We start from the raw sequence: 15,297 nt of genomic DNA, 5'->3' as shown, positions 1-15,297 counted from the left end.
GGCGCCGCTCAGGAAGCGGTTTCCCGCCTATGTTGGGGTGTGAGGGAAGCCCCGCGCCCTACGGACTTTAGCGACTCCTTCGGGGCTTCGGCCTCAGCGATTTCTGTTATCTTTGTTCCGATGCGTTTTGACCTACTCTAATTCGTCAGGCGCCGAGGCTGAGATGAGCAGAGACCTCAGGGGCAGGGGGTGTTCCCGGGGACGGGGCTTCCAGGGCTGGCGAGGAGGCTGGCGGGGAGGCTGGCGGGGAAGCTGGCGGGGAAGGGCGCAAAAGGTGGAGTGTAAGAGACAGCCTGAGCCTGGTGAGCCAGCTCCTCCCTGCTGCTTCCTAGCCTGCTTGTCACTGGACAGCGGCAGTTTCTTGTCTTCTGGTGCACTGAGACCGCTGAGATCTGTGAAGCTGTCATATCCACCTTGTTTTAATCTCAATCTCTTTCAGCAAGTTCTCGACTCGTTCAGTCAACTTTGGACCAGTTTATTCCATATAAGGGCTGGAAGCTTTATTTCTCTGAAGGTACTTTTAGGTCAAAGTTAAATCTAGCAGATATCCTGATCGCTTTTCTCTGGGTCTGGTTACACATAGAGCAGATAATAGGAATAGAAAGCAACTGAAATTCGTGTTTGTTACGTGAGAAAATAAATGCAGTAAAGATCAGTCTTGTAGCATACTGTAATATCTGTAGGTTCTGAACCTTGGAAAGGAATTTTGAATAGTATAAAATATAGTCTATTGATAAATGTGATGGAAACTTCGGTTAGCTACATGAAGCATGCAGTCTGTCATGCTGGCACATGGGCACCTCTACTGTGCTTTTCTCTTACATGCTTGACCTGTGTCAGCATAGACACAGTTCTCTTTTGTCAGAGACCTTGTAACAGCATTACTGTCGTACTGTAGAGAGCAGACATCTTTTTCTGTTCTGGAATGCAGAAATAGAATGAAAGAGAAACTGCCTGTTTATGTATTTAGTGAAGTGGAAACAGTTATTTCTGTCAGTTACTAATGCTGTGTGTTTTTGGTTAGCTTATGCTGACAAATCACCTTTTGTCCAGAAGACACAAGCCTTTGAAAAATTTTTTATGCAACGCATTGAACTTTATGATAAGGTAAGTAAATATGTATTTCTTTGTGTATGTGTGTATCTCTCTAATTATATTGATGCAGTAGCATATATTTTTAACATGTTTTTTCTTTTGAAGATGATTTCTATCACAGCTGTGAAATGTTTTATGACATTTTCTTTGTGTGGTGTTTATCATTTTAATTGTATTTTATGACTTGAAATATTTCATAGGATGAAATAGAAAGAAAGGGAAGCATCCTTGTGGATTATAAGGAACTGATAGAAGACAGAGAATTAACTAAATCAATACCAAATGTATCTACTGAGTTACGGGATATGCCTCAGAAAATACTGCAGTGCATGGGTCTGGCAATTCATCAGGTAAACTTGAAGATCTGATAGATGTGAACATAACTGTCGTGATTAAGTAGTCAATCAAATGTAAAGGCAATTATGTTATTAAAAAAACAACTTATTTCTGTGCTTTTCTCTATTATGGAAATCTGCTGTTTATTCAAAAACTCAACAAACTCCTTTTCTGTATCCTTTCTGTATGACCCACAAAATCCTGTTCTGAAAATGCTTTGGTTTTGTTGCGTTTTGTCTATTTGTCATCAGAACAGGTGATGAAAGCTAAGTGGAATTCTAATAAATACATAATAGGGACGTCTAATTCCTGTTTTATTAATGTACTGTGGGTTGCCTGGGCAGTTTGTCTCAGCTTCTGAAGTGGAGCCATTCCTGGTGGCTGGCTGGGGGAGCAGATGGAGGAATTCCTGGTTCCATTCAATATCTCCTGTAGTATTTCACTAGTTGTTAAGAGGAGAATTTTCAGACATTTTTGTTAAACAACTTTCCACACATTGACCAAGATTAAAGGTTATTATATATTTTTTTTAATTGAGAAAACTTTACAAATGTCATAATTTTAAATTCTTTTTAGAATAAAGCTTAGAATTGGGAAGAAACAGGAAAATACTGTATCAGGAGTCACTGAACAGTAGAGAGCACTCTAGTCTTCCCTAATGTGACAGATGGCAGTCAAAGAACAGCCAGCTGAATCCATGCTGTATGATATACTGCATTCATGTTTGCCCTTCCGTTCTGTATAGGTGCTAACCAAGGACCTTGAAAGGCATGCTGCAGAGCTGCAGGTGCAGGAAGGGTTACCACTGGATGGAGAGCCTATAATAAACGTTCCTCTCATTCATGCCAGGTAATGGTGTTGGGTATTTGTTCTGTTTGCAGGAGCATCTCTTAGCCTCTCTTGTAAGGATCGTCAGTGTCCATGTGGTGCTGAAGGTGTACTTGTTTTGCTGAGACTTTGCTATTTCCAGAACAGTCTGTTTTTGTCTTCACAATGACAAAAGCTAAACTGTCCTTGTGAAGGAAAAGGCAAAAGCAGAAAGACTCTTACAACCCTGCTTATAAAGTGAAGAAACAGCTTATAAATAAATAAAGTGTTACGTAAAACATGTTTATTAAAAAAAAAAGAAATATATTTATATATTTGCTCTTGATCGAAGGAAATAGGAAAATATTCGAAAGGATCTAGGCTTTTGGTAGTAAAAGGCTTGCCTTTATTAGGAACTATATTATAAACCTGCATCCTTTTAATTAGACAGTGGAAGGTGTTTAGGAAAACCTGTGACCAACGAAGGTATATACAATATCTCAAATCCTGTGGGGCAATTATGGACCATGATTCTGCAGAAGAAGGTATTCATAAGTCAATCAATATATGATACTCTCAAAATATTTCTGCAACACAGGCAGGGTGGAGCAGTGGGTTGGTGGAATTAAGGATCCTGAGAAGGAGCAAGGCAAAGAAAAGCAGGACCTAAACCTGCTTATATGTGACTGTGAAATATATTCTGTTTATATCAGTCCTAGTCATTTCCAGGAGAGATGTATCACCATACAAGCAAAATGTGTAGCTGTTAAGGTATATTCAACTGGAGAATATTAAATGTACTGCTTTCAAGAACAGGAGTTGGACAATATGTCGTGCGTTCGCAGATCAAATCATTCTAGTCATTGCTCGAGATTATGCTGGTAATTAGCATGTATGCCTCTTCTTTTTGCTTGGCTGCAGCATTTTTGGTTCATCAGTTAAGTGTGGTAAGCTTTCCAATTGCTCTTGCTTAATATCTTTTGTAGACTGTACAACTATGAACCGCTAACTCAGCTGAAGAACGTTCGGGCCAACTGTTATGGGAAATACATTGCCTTGCGTGGCACTGTTGTACGTGTCAGTAACATTAAGCCTCTGTGCACTAAGCTAGCCTTTGTATGTGGCACGTGTGGAGATGTTCAGAGTGTTCCTCTTCCTGATGGAAAGTACACTCTTCCCACTAAGGTAAGTTAAAATCATCTAACTTTATGTTTTTCCCTTTTGCATTTTTGTAGGGCTTTGAAAAATAACAACACTGGTAGTATTTAAAATAGGTGGGTGTGAGGGGGAGTGGTTCAGATGTTTAAAGCTAGATTAAATGATGAACACATAAGAAAAATTAAACTTACCATCCAACTTTGCATTACTACACAATGTTGTTATTTGGAAAAAAATGTATTCTGGTGAGACAAAGCAGTTTGTAGAATCTCCTGCCAAAAAAAGGGCATTGTACCAATCGTGTGTATTTTTTCCAACAGCTGAATCAGGGATCAGCTGGCTGTGCTTGATAGCTCTTTATTATCCATGTATATGTTATGATTTATAACCCTAATTTAGCTTGGATTTTTTTCTCCTGAAATTGCGTTAGTAAATCTCATTGTTTTACTTACTTTCCTTTTGGGGAAGAAGGAAAAAAAAGACATTTAAAAACTATTGTTAAAGAGATTTGAGAATGAATTGGAATTAATACTGTTACAGTGCCTTGTTCCTGAGTGCCGTGGCCGGTCATTCACACCTGACAGGAGCTCTCCTTTAACTACCACAGTGGACTGGCAGTCTGTTAAGTAAGCTTCTTTCCTTCTGCACAAAAATGTTATACAGCAGGGCAGTCCAGAAGTGACAGAGAGGCTCACTCTGTTTTGTACTGTGTAACTTTAATCTCTCTATGCTCTTTCAGTTTAAAGCCCTTAGTCCTGTCCATTCACTGTGCTCCCTGCTGGAGTCCCTCCCCAACTTTCCTGCAGGCTTCTTCGGGTAGTAGAAGGCTGTGATGAGGTCTTCTCAGAGCTTTCTCTTCTCCAGGCTGAATAAGCCCAACTCCTTCAGCCTGTCTTCATAGGAGAGGTACTCCAGCCCTCTGAGCATTTTTGTGGCCCTCCTCTGGACCTGCTTCAACGGCTCCGCGTCTTTCTTGGTCTGGGAGCTCCACAGCTGGATGCAGTTCTCTAGATGGGGCCTCACAAGAGCAGAGCAGAGGGGAATAACGCCCTCCCTGTCCCTGCTGCCACCCCTCTGTTGCTGCAGCCCAGGATACTGTTGGCCTTGCAGACTGCAAGTGCGTGCTGCTGGCTCACATCCAGCTTTTGTCCACAAGAACACGAGTCCTTCTTTGCAGGGCTGCTCTCAGTTTCATCTCCAGCCTTGTGCTAGGAGTTGCCCCAGCTCAGGCATGGCATGCTGGCTGGCACTTAGCCTCACTGGACTCTGTGAGGTTCACACAGCCCACCTCTCTGCCTGTCCGGGTCCCTCTGGATGCCATCCCTTCCTTGCAGTTTGTTGACTGCATGACTTGACTTGGTGCCAGTTGTGGGCTCACTGGGGGCTACTTATGATCCCACTGTCCATATCTCAGACAAACATGTAAATAGTGCTGATCTCAATACTATTGAGAAACGTTAAGCTTGTGCCCTCTGCAACTTTCTTCAATTGTTGTTGGTTGTATCTATTGTTTAATAATTCCTTTTAATGATCTGGAGGTCAGTTAGGAAAACCCTGTTAAATTACATCCATCAGTTGTGACAGTTGAATGAGCAAAATGTAAACTTAAGGGCTAAAAATCTTAGTTTAGAATGGTACTGATTATGCCTCCAATACCTCAGGCATACCCTTGTGGAAAGCAGTAGTACTGGGCCTGCCCATTCATTTGCTTTTTATGTCTCATCAGCGAGCATGCCTAAAGATGTCAGAACTTTGCTGGGGGGAACATGTTACAGTTTCCATTTCTACAGAAACTAACATTGTTAATGTAGCAAGGTAGACATTGGATTTCTTTTCTTTTTTTTCCTCACTCCTGCTGTGCTGTCACCACCACTGACTGCTGTTCTGTAACACACATTCAGAAGAGCTGTTTCTTGCCCAGCGCTCTACAGCTACACGGAGTGAGCTACTGGTCTTGCTGTGGTCTGAGGAAATTCTTGGGCTTTGCTAAGATTAAAAAGCCAGTTGTGCATTCATTGGGGCTGTAATGTCTGACACCCTCACTTTGTACGTGAAGTCTGTCTTATTTCACACACTGTACTTATTCCTACATTAACATGCTCACTGGTGCTAGCTGTTGTTTCAGCAGTTCATTGTTATTGTCTTCTGGGGTGTTATGCATAATACGTTTTCATTTGTTGAAGTCTGAACTGAAAAATGCTTTTCTCAAACTCAGTGCAGCTGTTTTTAATACTGATGAGGACATTTCTTGTGCCTCCCTTCTCAGTTCAGAAAGGCCTGGTTAGAAGTTTGTGTCTATGGCGTTTGTATGCTGTAATTGAATTGGGAATGTTATGCATGGAGTTTGTGTTGTATGGGTTTGTGTGTTGCAGGGTTCAGGAGCTCATGTCAGATGATCAGAGAGAAGCAGGCCGAATCCCTCGCACGATTGAATGTGAGCTGGTTCAAGATCTGGTGGACAGTTGTGTCCCAGGAGATGTGGTCACAATTACAGGGGTAGTTAAGGTGTCCAGCACTGAGGAAGGTAAGAGATGTATCCTGGAAGACTTCTTTTTGTGTGAGGGGCTTTTCTATTGATTATATGAGATAAACAGCCCTCCCCCTTCACTTGAGCTTGCAAAGCTGTACAAGAATTAAATGTATATCTCTTCAAAAGTTCCCAGAATTTCACAATCAAGGCTTCATTTTGAGCAAGCAATGTGCTTTGCTGTTTGAGAGGAGCGCTGTCTCTAATGTCTACTGATAATTGGGCTTTGTCTTCTGCAACTCACTGGTCTGTGTGTAATGCTAGTCCTGAAGTGGCAGTGCTGACACAAAGTGCTTCATAGTATGTCAGCTGGTAGGAAAGCCTTCTCTGAACTAATAATATGAGGAAGATATCCGTATTTCTTCAAGTCTCATTAAGATTCTTTTCTTTTTTTGCTTAACCTTTTCCCCTTGGTGTCTCTTCAAAGGACAGGAGAACCATCACACTACTGTGAAGGCATATTATCTTTCTCAATTTAGTCCTCCCTGAAGAAACTTTTCTCCCCCCCAGTGAAAAACTAAGCTGTGCACAGCTGTAATAGAATGAATATGTTGCAGAGAATTTCAGTAGCAATTTGCCGTGTGCCTGCATTCACTGCTCAGTAATCGTTCTCTTGAGGATATGGAGAATGTTTAATTGCTAAGGTACATGTGTACCTAAAAGCATGGAACTTAATGAACAAACGTAACTAGAAGCTGCTAGTCACTGTACATCAATTTTTGAAGATGTAGGTGTTGAGCTATTTAAAATATGAACAGCCTGTATTTTGCACATACCTGTACCTTAAATTTTTGAGTTACCTTGTGCCATTTTTAAGTCACGTTGGTACTTAGGATGTAAAAAATATTTCTTAATTATCTGTCAATCTTTCTAACAGGAGCGTCTAAAAATAAGAATGACAAGTGTGTGTTCTTGTTGTACATTGAAGCAAATTCTGTCAGCAACAGTAAAGGACAAAAAACAAAGAATTTCGAGGAGGAGACTTTTCAACGGTCATTCATGGAGTTCTCACTTAAGGACCTCTATGCTGTTCAAGAAATTCAAGCTGAGGAAAATCTCTTCAGGATTATTGTGAAGTAAGTTGTGTCAGAGCTAGGTTAGGTGTGACCAAATTTGGTCCAATGTGGCAGCCTATTAAAGCTATGAGATGTCTGAGGTTTGGACAATACATAGTGTACAGATTTAACGCACCATAGTGGGCAAAGGGCTCCAGAGGAAGTGTTGCAGTAGGGAATGCAAATGGAAGCTGAGGATTTCAGAACTTTGGAATGCAGGGAAGTTCAGAGAGTTTCAGGTCAGCTCTGAGATAGAAAGCCACAGGAAAATAAAGCAATCCATTCATTTCAGTAACTAGTTTTAACTCACGAGCGCTGTTTTGTTGTCTGCTCTGCTTTTCCACAGCAGAGGAGAGAGATGAGGGAACTGATTAGAGGGTTCTCTAAAGACCCTCAGCCCAGATAGAAAGGTATCTGTCCAACTGGAACATCCCTCAGCTCCTCCCAGTGGAGTCAAAGACAGAAAACTGCAGTGCTTTTAGAAGAGTTACATATAGTTATTTGATAAAGATCAGGATGGGTGCAGTAGCCATGGGGAAACTGGTTCTATGCATTTGTGCAAACTCAAATGAAAGGTTTTCTTACTGTTTCAAGTACATCTGGTTATCTGAAAATTTTGAGAAATTCAATGCTGTTTTTTTAAATTTAAGCTCACTCTAACAGTTCAACAACTAAGCAAAAAAACACATGTGCTTATAAAAGTATTATGGGACAAAGAGGCAGAACAAGTGATTAACATTAACGTGAGATCTGTGTTCCTCCTGGGTCACAGTATGCTTTGTCTTTCAGCTCTCTTTGTCCTGCTATCTACGGCCATGAGGTATGCAATGCATCAGCTCTGCCTGCAGCTTCAGTTTGAAATGTTTGTGCCACATTCAACTCCTGCAGGATGGATGAAGTGTACTGGAGGTGCAGGGAGGGCGCAGGGGCTGTATTTGTGGGTGACTTCAGTGTTGTTCCAGTATGTGAACTGACGAAGCAGCTTTATGCCCTTGGAACTTTCTGATGGGATTTAAATTCTTTCATTCAGAGGGAAAGAGTTCTTACAAATAGGTCTGGGGAGTCATCAGTGTTGATGAGCAGGACTGAATACTTACTGGTGTTCCTATGTACCACTTCAGATTGTAAAGGCAGGCTTGGCCCTGGCCTTGTTTGGAGGATGTCAGAAGTTTGTTGATGACAAGAACAGAATCCCAGTGCGAGGAGATCCACATGTTCTGATTGTTGGAGATCCAGGATTGGGAAAAAGTCAAATGTTGCAAGTATGGGTTTGTTACTACTGTATAATTGTACTTTTCTTGAATTCCTTGCTGCCTTACCTAGCTGGAGAGATCTCTTCATGTAGCATGAAGGCCTCAGGTATAGCACAGTACCCAAATGGGTTTCCAACTGTCCTCTCTTTCCAGAGAGCCTTGCAAAAGGGAACCAGCCTGTTAAAGCACTTATCCAAGCAGATATATTCAGTCAAGCCTGAGAGATTTCAAATACTGTGCAGGCTTGCTCTCCTTCCCTTGTTAGCCTATTTCACTGCCTTCCTCCCTGGTGAGATGTTTTGCTCCTTCCTGTCTTCTTTTAGTTGACCTGTTGTCAAATAGAATAAGTGCTTTCTTAGAATGACCATGCCACTCACCTTCAGCAAGGTGTATTTCCATTCTCTTACACCATTCCCATGTTATTGGCCCAGATCTTTGTCCTTTGGGAAAGGAACCTGCTGCTACTTTTGTAGGAGTCTTGGTGGGCATTTTTGTATGACTGTGGCAGAGCTGGCTGCTAGTGGAATTTCTTCCTCTTAAACAAATTTCTAATTTTTTTTTTTCACTGTGTCAGGAAATTCTGGCATCAGAAAAATGTTTCTTTTCTCAATGTCGTTCCTAAATAATAGAATGTCATTCAAAAAAAGCTGTTAGTCTCTGATAAGACCCTGAAACAAGGCACATCTTAATCATCACTGTCTCTGGGGGAAAAAATGACAGAGGAAAATACAGCTGTGTAGGAGCCAGTCTGTGGTGGGTTTTGTTGTTGTGCTTTTGTTTGTTTGTTCAACTCTGTAGTCAGTGCCTGTATTATCTGGCACTGAGCAAATATACTTTGGGTGTTAATAACACAGTAGATGGGACTCTGCCAGTAATGTGCCAGTCATTTTTCCTAATATGTCATAGAAAGAGGTTTCTTGGGGTTGAAAGGAGCTCTAACTTGACTGTTGGGCCATGTTAAATGGAAAGAAACAGATTTGGTTTTGCTTTGTACTGTTTCTCTAGAATAAGGCTTATGAAATTGTTTACCATGGGGAGAGAAAAAGGTCCTTCCTTCTCTTCTAGGCAGTGTGTAACGTTGCTCCTCGAGGTGTGTATGTTTGTGGTAACACTTCCACCAGCTCTGGCCTGACTGTTACGCTGTCTAGAGATGGTGCTTCTGGAGATTTTGCCTTGGAAGCTGGAGCTTTAGTGCTTGGGGATCAAGGTAATGTTACATGCTTAATAAGAACAAATAGGATGGGATGAGGTGCTGCTGAGTCTAAGACAACACTGCTTGTGTGGCTGGGGTGAAAATGTGAGTTTGAAGTATAGTACTGACATTCCAGATCTGGGAAGTTCTGAGCTTCACCAGTAGTGGTTCCTGCTTTCCTAGGGCCTTAGTTATGTATAAAACACTCCTTTTTGAGAAATCTGGCTTAATGTCAGCTACTGGATTCTTACTGCTTTTGAAAAATAGCTTGCTTACAAGTTTTGCCATCTATTTCTTTTTTTAAAAAAAAGCTTCTTGTGTCATCTCAATGAGAATCTAAGACACTGCTGCTGCAAGCCAGGCCAGCTGCAGCAACATGGAATGGAAATGGACGTTGTTGAAAGGACAACTTGGTCCAACATCTGCAGTATCTCGAGCCTAAGTTGGGTTTCTGACACTGTGTGGGACTGTAGCATACACTTGTCCATCAGTTAATGAGTTTTCTAATAAATCTTTGTCCTGTGCTAATCGTTTCCAGGTATTTGTGGAATAGATGAGTTTGATAAGATGGGAAGCCAGCATCAGGCTTTGCTGGAAGCCATGGAACAGCAAAGTATCAGCCTTGCCAAGGCTGGTATTGTTTGCAGTTTGCCAGCCAGAACATCCATTGTTGCTGCAGCAAACCCAGTTGGAGGACATTATAACAAAGCCAAAACAGTGTCTGAGAATTTAAAGTAAGCACTTCCTGAAATGCTGCTTGTATGGTTTGCATTCTGGAGCAGGAGCTTCTGCCAGTCTCATATAAGATTGATTTCTAGTTTTCTAGAGCTTGAGCACAAGTTACAGTAGTTTTTCACGCTTCTTGGGAGACAAATTGCTGTTCTGTTTTATTTTGAATGAAATGGACAGGATTCTCTGTCTTTGATATAGAACAGAGTTGCTGAAGTCTTGCTGCTTTTATACAAACATTGTATTCTTGTTTTTACTGTAGAATGGGGAGTGCTTTACTGTCAAGATTTGACTTAGTTTTTATTTTGCTGGACACCCCAAATGAAGATCATGACCATTTGCTGTCGGAGCACGTGATGGCAATCCGAGCTGGGAAGCAGGCAGCGTGCAGCAGTGCGACTGTGAGCCGTGCCAGCGTGCAGGATCGCTCTGTTCTTCAACTTGTTTCTGATCGGCCTCTGCTTGAAAGACTGAAGGTAGCTCCCTCCTGGGCCTCTTGCTGTCTCTGTTCCTGTGGTGTTCTTTGCCGTGGGCCTGGCAGCCCTGACTTGCTAGATGTCTTCAGTCTCCTATTCTTCTCATGAGAAGTGGCTCTGAATTAAATAAAAAGTATTGAAATCTCTGGTTTCTACAACTTACCTGTTGTAGCTAGCATCATCTATCTATGCTGGAGTTGCTAAAATTCTGTCAGCTCGTACAGAAGAGAATTTATCAGCTGGGCTGCTTTGTTATTATTATTGTTTTTTATTGTGGGTAATGGGAAGGTATTTTACATGAAAATGCTCTAAACCAAACTTGCTGATTTCAGTAAGGAGCTACAGAACTAGACTGGTATAGTAATCTTTTTTAACATGATATGCTTTGAAATACTGAATGCAGGTAAAGCAGTGTGAAAGCAAACACTTGGATGTTTGCAAACCAAGGAAGACTGAGGATTATAGGAGGAAAACTATTTTTTTTATTAAATGTGGTCAGAAGTGTTGATGCTGCAAATGCACAGTTTTTGGAAAAAACAAACTCCTGCCCCCTGCACTCTTCAAAATGAGATGTCAGGAGTGACAGCTTAACCTTCTGTAGTGATGTATCTTGTAACAAGTAGGAAATTGGATTTTCTCTTTTTGAAAAAGATTTCTTGATAAGGTTAATTCGTATTTGACACTAAGGAGCACAGATTACAAACTTCTGCTTTTTGTGAACTGGCCAGGTGTGTTTAATAACATGTCTAAATGTGGTGCATTGACTTTAAAAGAACACAGCTTATGTATGTAGAATCAAAGCCCTTCCAGTACGCGTTCAGAGCTTCAGAAAGTTGTCACCACATAAAGCATAGGAGATGAAAATTTGTTTAAAAACTGGGTTGTGTTCTGTAAGGCTGCGATGAAAGATCAGAAATCTAAGGCCCTTGTTTGTAATTGGGTTAGATCTTACCAGGAGAAAACTTTGATGCCATTCCACATCAGCTGCTGAGGAAGTACGTGGGTTATGCTCGCCAGTACGTTCACCCCCATTTATCTCCAGAAGCTGCTCAGGTCCTTCAGGAGTTCTACCTGGAGCTTCGGAAGCAGAACCAGGCAGCAAGCAGCACGCCGATCACCACGAGGCAGCTGGAGTCGCTGATTCGACTCACAGAGGTAAATTCAAGCTTTCATACTTGAAGGATTGAAGACAAAGACATTGTTCCTGTGTGATACTGATAGTGCTGAGTTATCCTTTGTGGGGGGGGTTTCGTGTTGGTTTTTTTTTTTTTAAGATGGTGAGAGTCTTAGAAATGCTTTAAGAGCTACTGTTGCTAAAACCCTCTTAGGAAATAAAACATCCTTAAGGAGCTAGAAGTAAAACCTATCTAGCTCCTAAAAGGCAAGAAACGTGCTGGCAAGGACAAACTGCTGCTGCCCATCTTGAATTGTTACTGTCCCATCTAACACTGTATCTTAATAACATTATTTGTGATGTATTATTTCCTGAGAATAAGCTGTTAAAAACTGCAACCTGCATCTTGATATCGTGCGTATGAAAGGGATGATGTTGAAATGCTATCAAAATAGAGGACTTGTCATCTATATTCTCTAGGCTCAGATTCCGTCTTCGTGCTCCTAAAAATTGTGCTTATTGTAGCATCATGTGGGGCAGGTCTGTAGCTTTTTCCCTCATCAGGTGTGATATCTTAAACATACCTTTCTGATATACTTTGTTTTAAGGCACGATCAAGGCTGGAATTAAGGGAGAAGTGTACCAAGGAAGATGCTGAGGACGTAATAGAAATAATGAAATACAGGTAATATGCAGTGCTTTTAAACTAAAACACTGTGTTGCTACTCATTCACTTTCTAAAATAGACATGCAAACACAGTGAAGAAATGACTTTAGCAAACTTAGGCCCCCAGAACCAGCACTGAGAGTTTTTAATTCCTGTTTAAAAACTGATGGCAGCCCTCAGTTAAATACTGCCACTTAGACCTTTGAGTTGTATCACTGCAGCAGTTATTAATATCAGTCCACAGTAATTGAAATGCTGCCAAAGATTTTCCTCTGGTGTGACCACTCTCTGTTGTTGCTGTTGAACAAATTAAGTTCAAAAGTGACTTGGACAGATGCTTTTTCTATGTTCCCTTGATAGGAAACCATCCCCTAGGAAAAAGTCACTATCTGTCTTCTGAAAACTCAAGTGGTGATGTTTCAGGAAGGAAGTTCATGCATTTTTCCTTTTACATCCCATTTCTTTTGATGTGTTTATCTTAGCATGCTGGGAACATACTCGGATGAGTTTGGAAAACTGGACTTTGAACGTTCACAGCATGGGTCTGGGATGAGCAATCGGTCACAAGCAAAAAGATTTGTTTCTGCCCTTAACAATGTTGCAGAAAGAACTTACAACAATCTCTTTGATTTGCAACAACTTCGACAGGTTGCAAAGGAGCTACAAATACGAGTAAGTTTGGAAATCAAACATTTCTTTAACAAGTATAAAAGCAGCCAGAATTACTTAATGTATTTATTTAGACTGTTGTGGTGTCTGCTCTGTCTGTGCAGTGAGCTTTCTGCTTGGCCTTCAGTGGCTGACACATGACTTTTGGGTTTTCATTCCTGCTTTGAGCATCTTCATGCTATACCATAGTGGGAACATCATATGGCCACAAGTGTGTTTTATCCTGTAACAGTTTACATTCCGTACTTGAGAGGTGGGCAGGGTTGCCAAACAAAAATGTTAGCAGTTAATTTACCTTTTTGCTTAATAGTGAAAAGCTTTGAATTCCAATGTAAAACTTGAAACTGGATTTCAGGCATAATAAGAGAGAAAGTGGAGACAGCTAGTTTCTTTGCATGGAACTTAATGTGGGCAGTATTGCTGTTCTTCTTGCTACCTCGTTAACACACCCTGTCCTGCTGGGACAGGATGACTTCTGTCTCCAAACTTGTCCAAATGCTGACTATAAGCAAGACTAGATTTAATGTGAATCCCATCTGGCAGAGTATGTTGTTGTACTCTCCCTTCTCACAAGGCCATTCATTTATTCAGCAACTAGTTACTTGTAGCTAAGTGAATTCTAATTTTGCCTTCATATATTTCATACAGAATATTGAATGGGCAAAAGATACATTATAAATACTTTGAAATCAGTGAGAGCTGTAGAAAATAGACCTTTCTTCAGTATTTGTGTTCAGAACTTGGTTTTATACATATGCTACTCTGCATACTTTGTGTGCATTTGTGAATGGTGTACAAGCAAAGCACCAAAGGGTGTAACTGATGCTGTATTACCTGCTTGTAGGTCATTGCTTTGTGAAGGAAACTAACTCCATTCTAGCTCGATTCAATTCACTAAGTAATGCACAAATACTACAATTCTTTTAAATCATTTGTGTTGCTTTTTATCAGATGGGATTTATTTTTTCCAGTTTGGCATTTACCTTTATCTCTCCCCTTTCCCTCTCCCCCCCTCCCCTCTTTTTCCAACTGCAGGTATTTGATTTTGAGAGCTTTATTGAATCCCTGAACGATCAGGGTTATCTCTTGAAAAAAGGCTCGAGACTTTATCAGCTTCAGACTATGTGAGAAGAGCTGCTGCAATAAACTTGGAGACATAATTACTGTATCTGGAATGGACTGATGAACATGCAGCAATAAAGTGCCCTGACTTGCAGCCTGCTCCAGGAGCACCTCTTGCCCCTGCTGTTTACTGGAAGTTCGTGCTCAAACATTGGTAATGCCAGCAGGCTTGCTAGAAGCTAATGTAAGACACACTGCTCTGTGGTACTGCTGCTTGACTCATCCTGTAAGGCTGCTAGCCCAAATGATCGTAACAACAAATTTCAGTTCTAAATTTAAAACGATTGTTGGACTCACAAACTTTAAAACCAAAATCTTCTGTGAGAAGGCAGTGTGAGTTGTGTTTTTAGCACTGCAGTTCATTTGAGGTGTTTAATGTATGGAAATGTTTCTAAAAATTTGGGAACGTTCATGTTGAGAAAGTCACCTCTGCAGCTGTATAGCTGGAAGGATTTAGATTTTTGATTTGCAACTATTTATTGGTCTTCCTAATAGGTTTTATTTGAAATGCAAGTCTAATTTATGAAAGTCTCCTCATTACAGTGCTTAATGTGTAAAATGGAAATTGTCTTTTTATTTCTCATTAAACATGATATATGGGAGTAATATTAATAGTGAACACTTGTGTGGGTGTTAACAGCTGTTACAGAACACATTCATGTTACATACTATGTATGTCTTCTTTTTACTGTTCTGCCACAGAAGGCTGTCTGATTTTGTGAAATGCAGCATGCCCTAATACAGTAACATAGCAGATGAGAAGCTTTGCGTAAGGATTTTAAAAACAATAGAATTGTTTTTCTCCCTCTCTAATTCTAAATGGCAAGCTGTATAAACTATAAGAATATTAACTTCAGTCTTTCACCTTTTCCATTAAGTGATTTATTTTTGTCTTCCTTCCCCTCAGTCCATCCCACCCTTGCACAATCTGACCGAGGGCAGCGTTGTGTAAGAGATAAATAAAACACAGCACTGGAAATTCACAAGTGGGGTTCTGCCTCACCTCCCCCTGCTTTGTGGAGTTCCTTCATTGCAGAGGTACTTCCTGTTGGGTGCCCCCCTGTGCTCATACCTGGGGCCATTCCTCCTCCTCCCCA

General features: G+C 40.9%; 1 protein-coding gene across 1 annotated transcript; it reads left to right on the top strand.

Annotated features, from left to right (window-relative positions):
• The first annotated feature begins 13 nt into the window (after positions 1 to 13).
• MCM8 (minichromosome maintenance 8 homologous recombination repair factor) lies at positions 14 to 14,806 on the top strand. Its single transcript, XM_048937522.1, has 18 exons — positions 14 to 302; positions 440 to 514; positions 1,025 to 1,107; positions 1,296 to 1,445; positions 2,177 to 2,280; positions 3,225 to 3,423; positions 3,937 to 4,022; positions 5,769 to 5,920; positions 6,801 to 6,999; positions 7,768 to 7,798; positions 8,100 to 8,240; positions 9,297 to 9,438; positions 9,962 to 10,157; positions 10,415 to 10,628; positions 11,574 to 11,783; positions 12,351 to 12,427; positions 12,892 to 13,081; positions 14,114 to 14,806. The coding sequence occupies exons 1-18, from the start codon at positions 164 to 166 to the stop codon at positions 14,204 to 14,206; spliced, it is 2,481 nt and encodes an 826-aa protein (XP_048793479.1). The 5' UTR covers positions 14 to 163; the 3' UTR covers positions 14,207 to 14,806.
• Positions 14,807 to 15,297: the final 491 nt, after the last annotated feature.

This window comes from Lagopus muta, chromosome 2 (assembly GCF_023343835.1).
Source record: "Lagopus muta isolate bLagMut1 chromosome 2, bLagMut1 primary, whole genome shotgun sequence".
In the NCBI taxonomy this organism is placed as follows: domain Eukaryota; kingdom Metazoa; phylum Chordata; class Aves; order Galliformes; family Phasianidae; genus Lagopus; species Lagopus muta.
Note: the sequence above shows the minus strand (reverse complement) of the source record. Positions and strands in the feature narration are given on the sequence as shown.

Coding starts and splice junctions, on each gene's coding strand:
- MCM8 (XM_048937522.1), top strand. CDS start 164: ATGAGCAGAGACCTCAGGGGCAGGGGGTGTTCCCGGGGACGGGGCTTC. Junction 515..1,024: donor GAAGCTTTATTTCTCTGAAG/GTACTTTTAGGT, acceptor GTTTTTGGTTAG/CTTATGCTGACAAATCACCT. Junction 12,428..12,891: donor ATAGAAATAATGAAATACAG/GTAATATGCAGT, acceptor TGTTTATCTTAG/CATGCTGGGAACATACTCGG.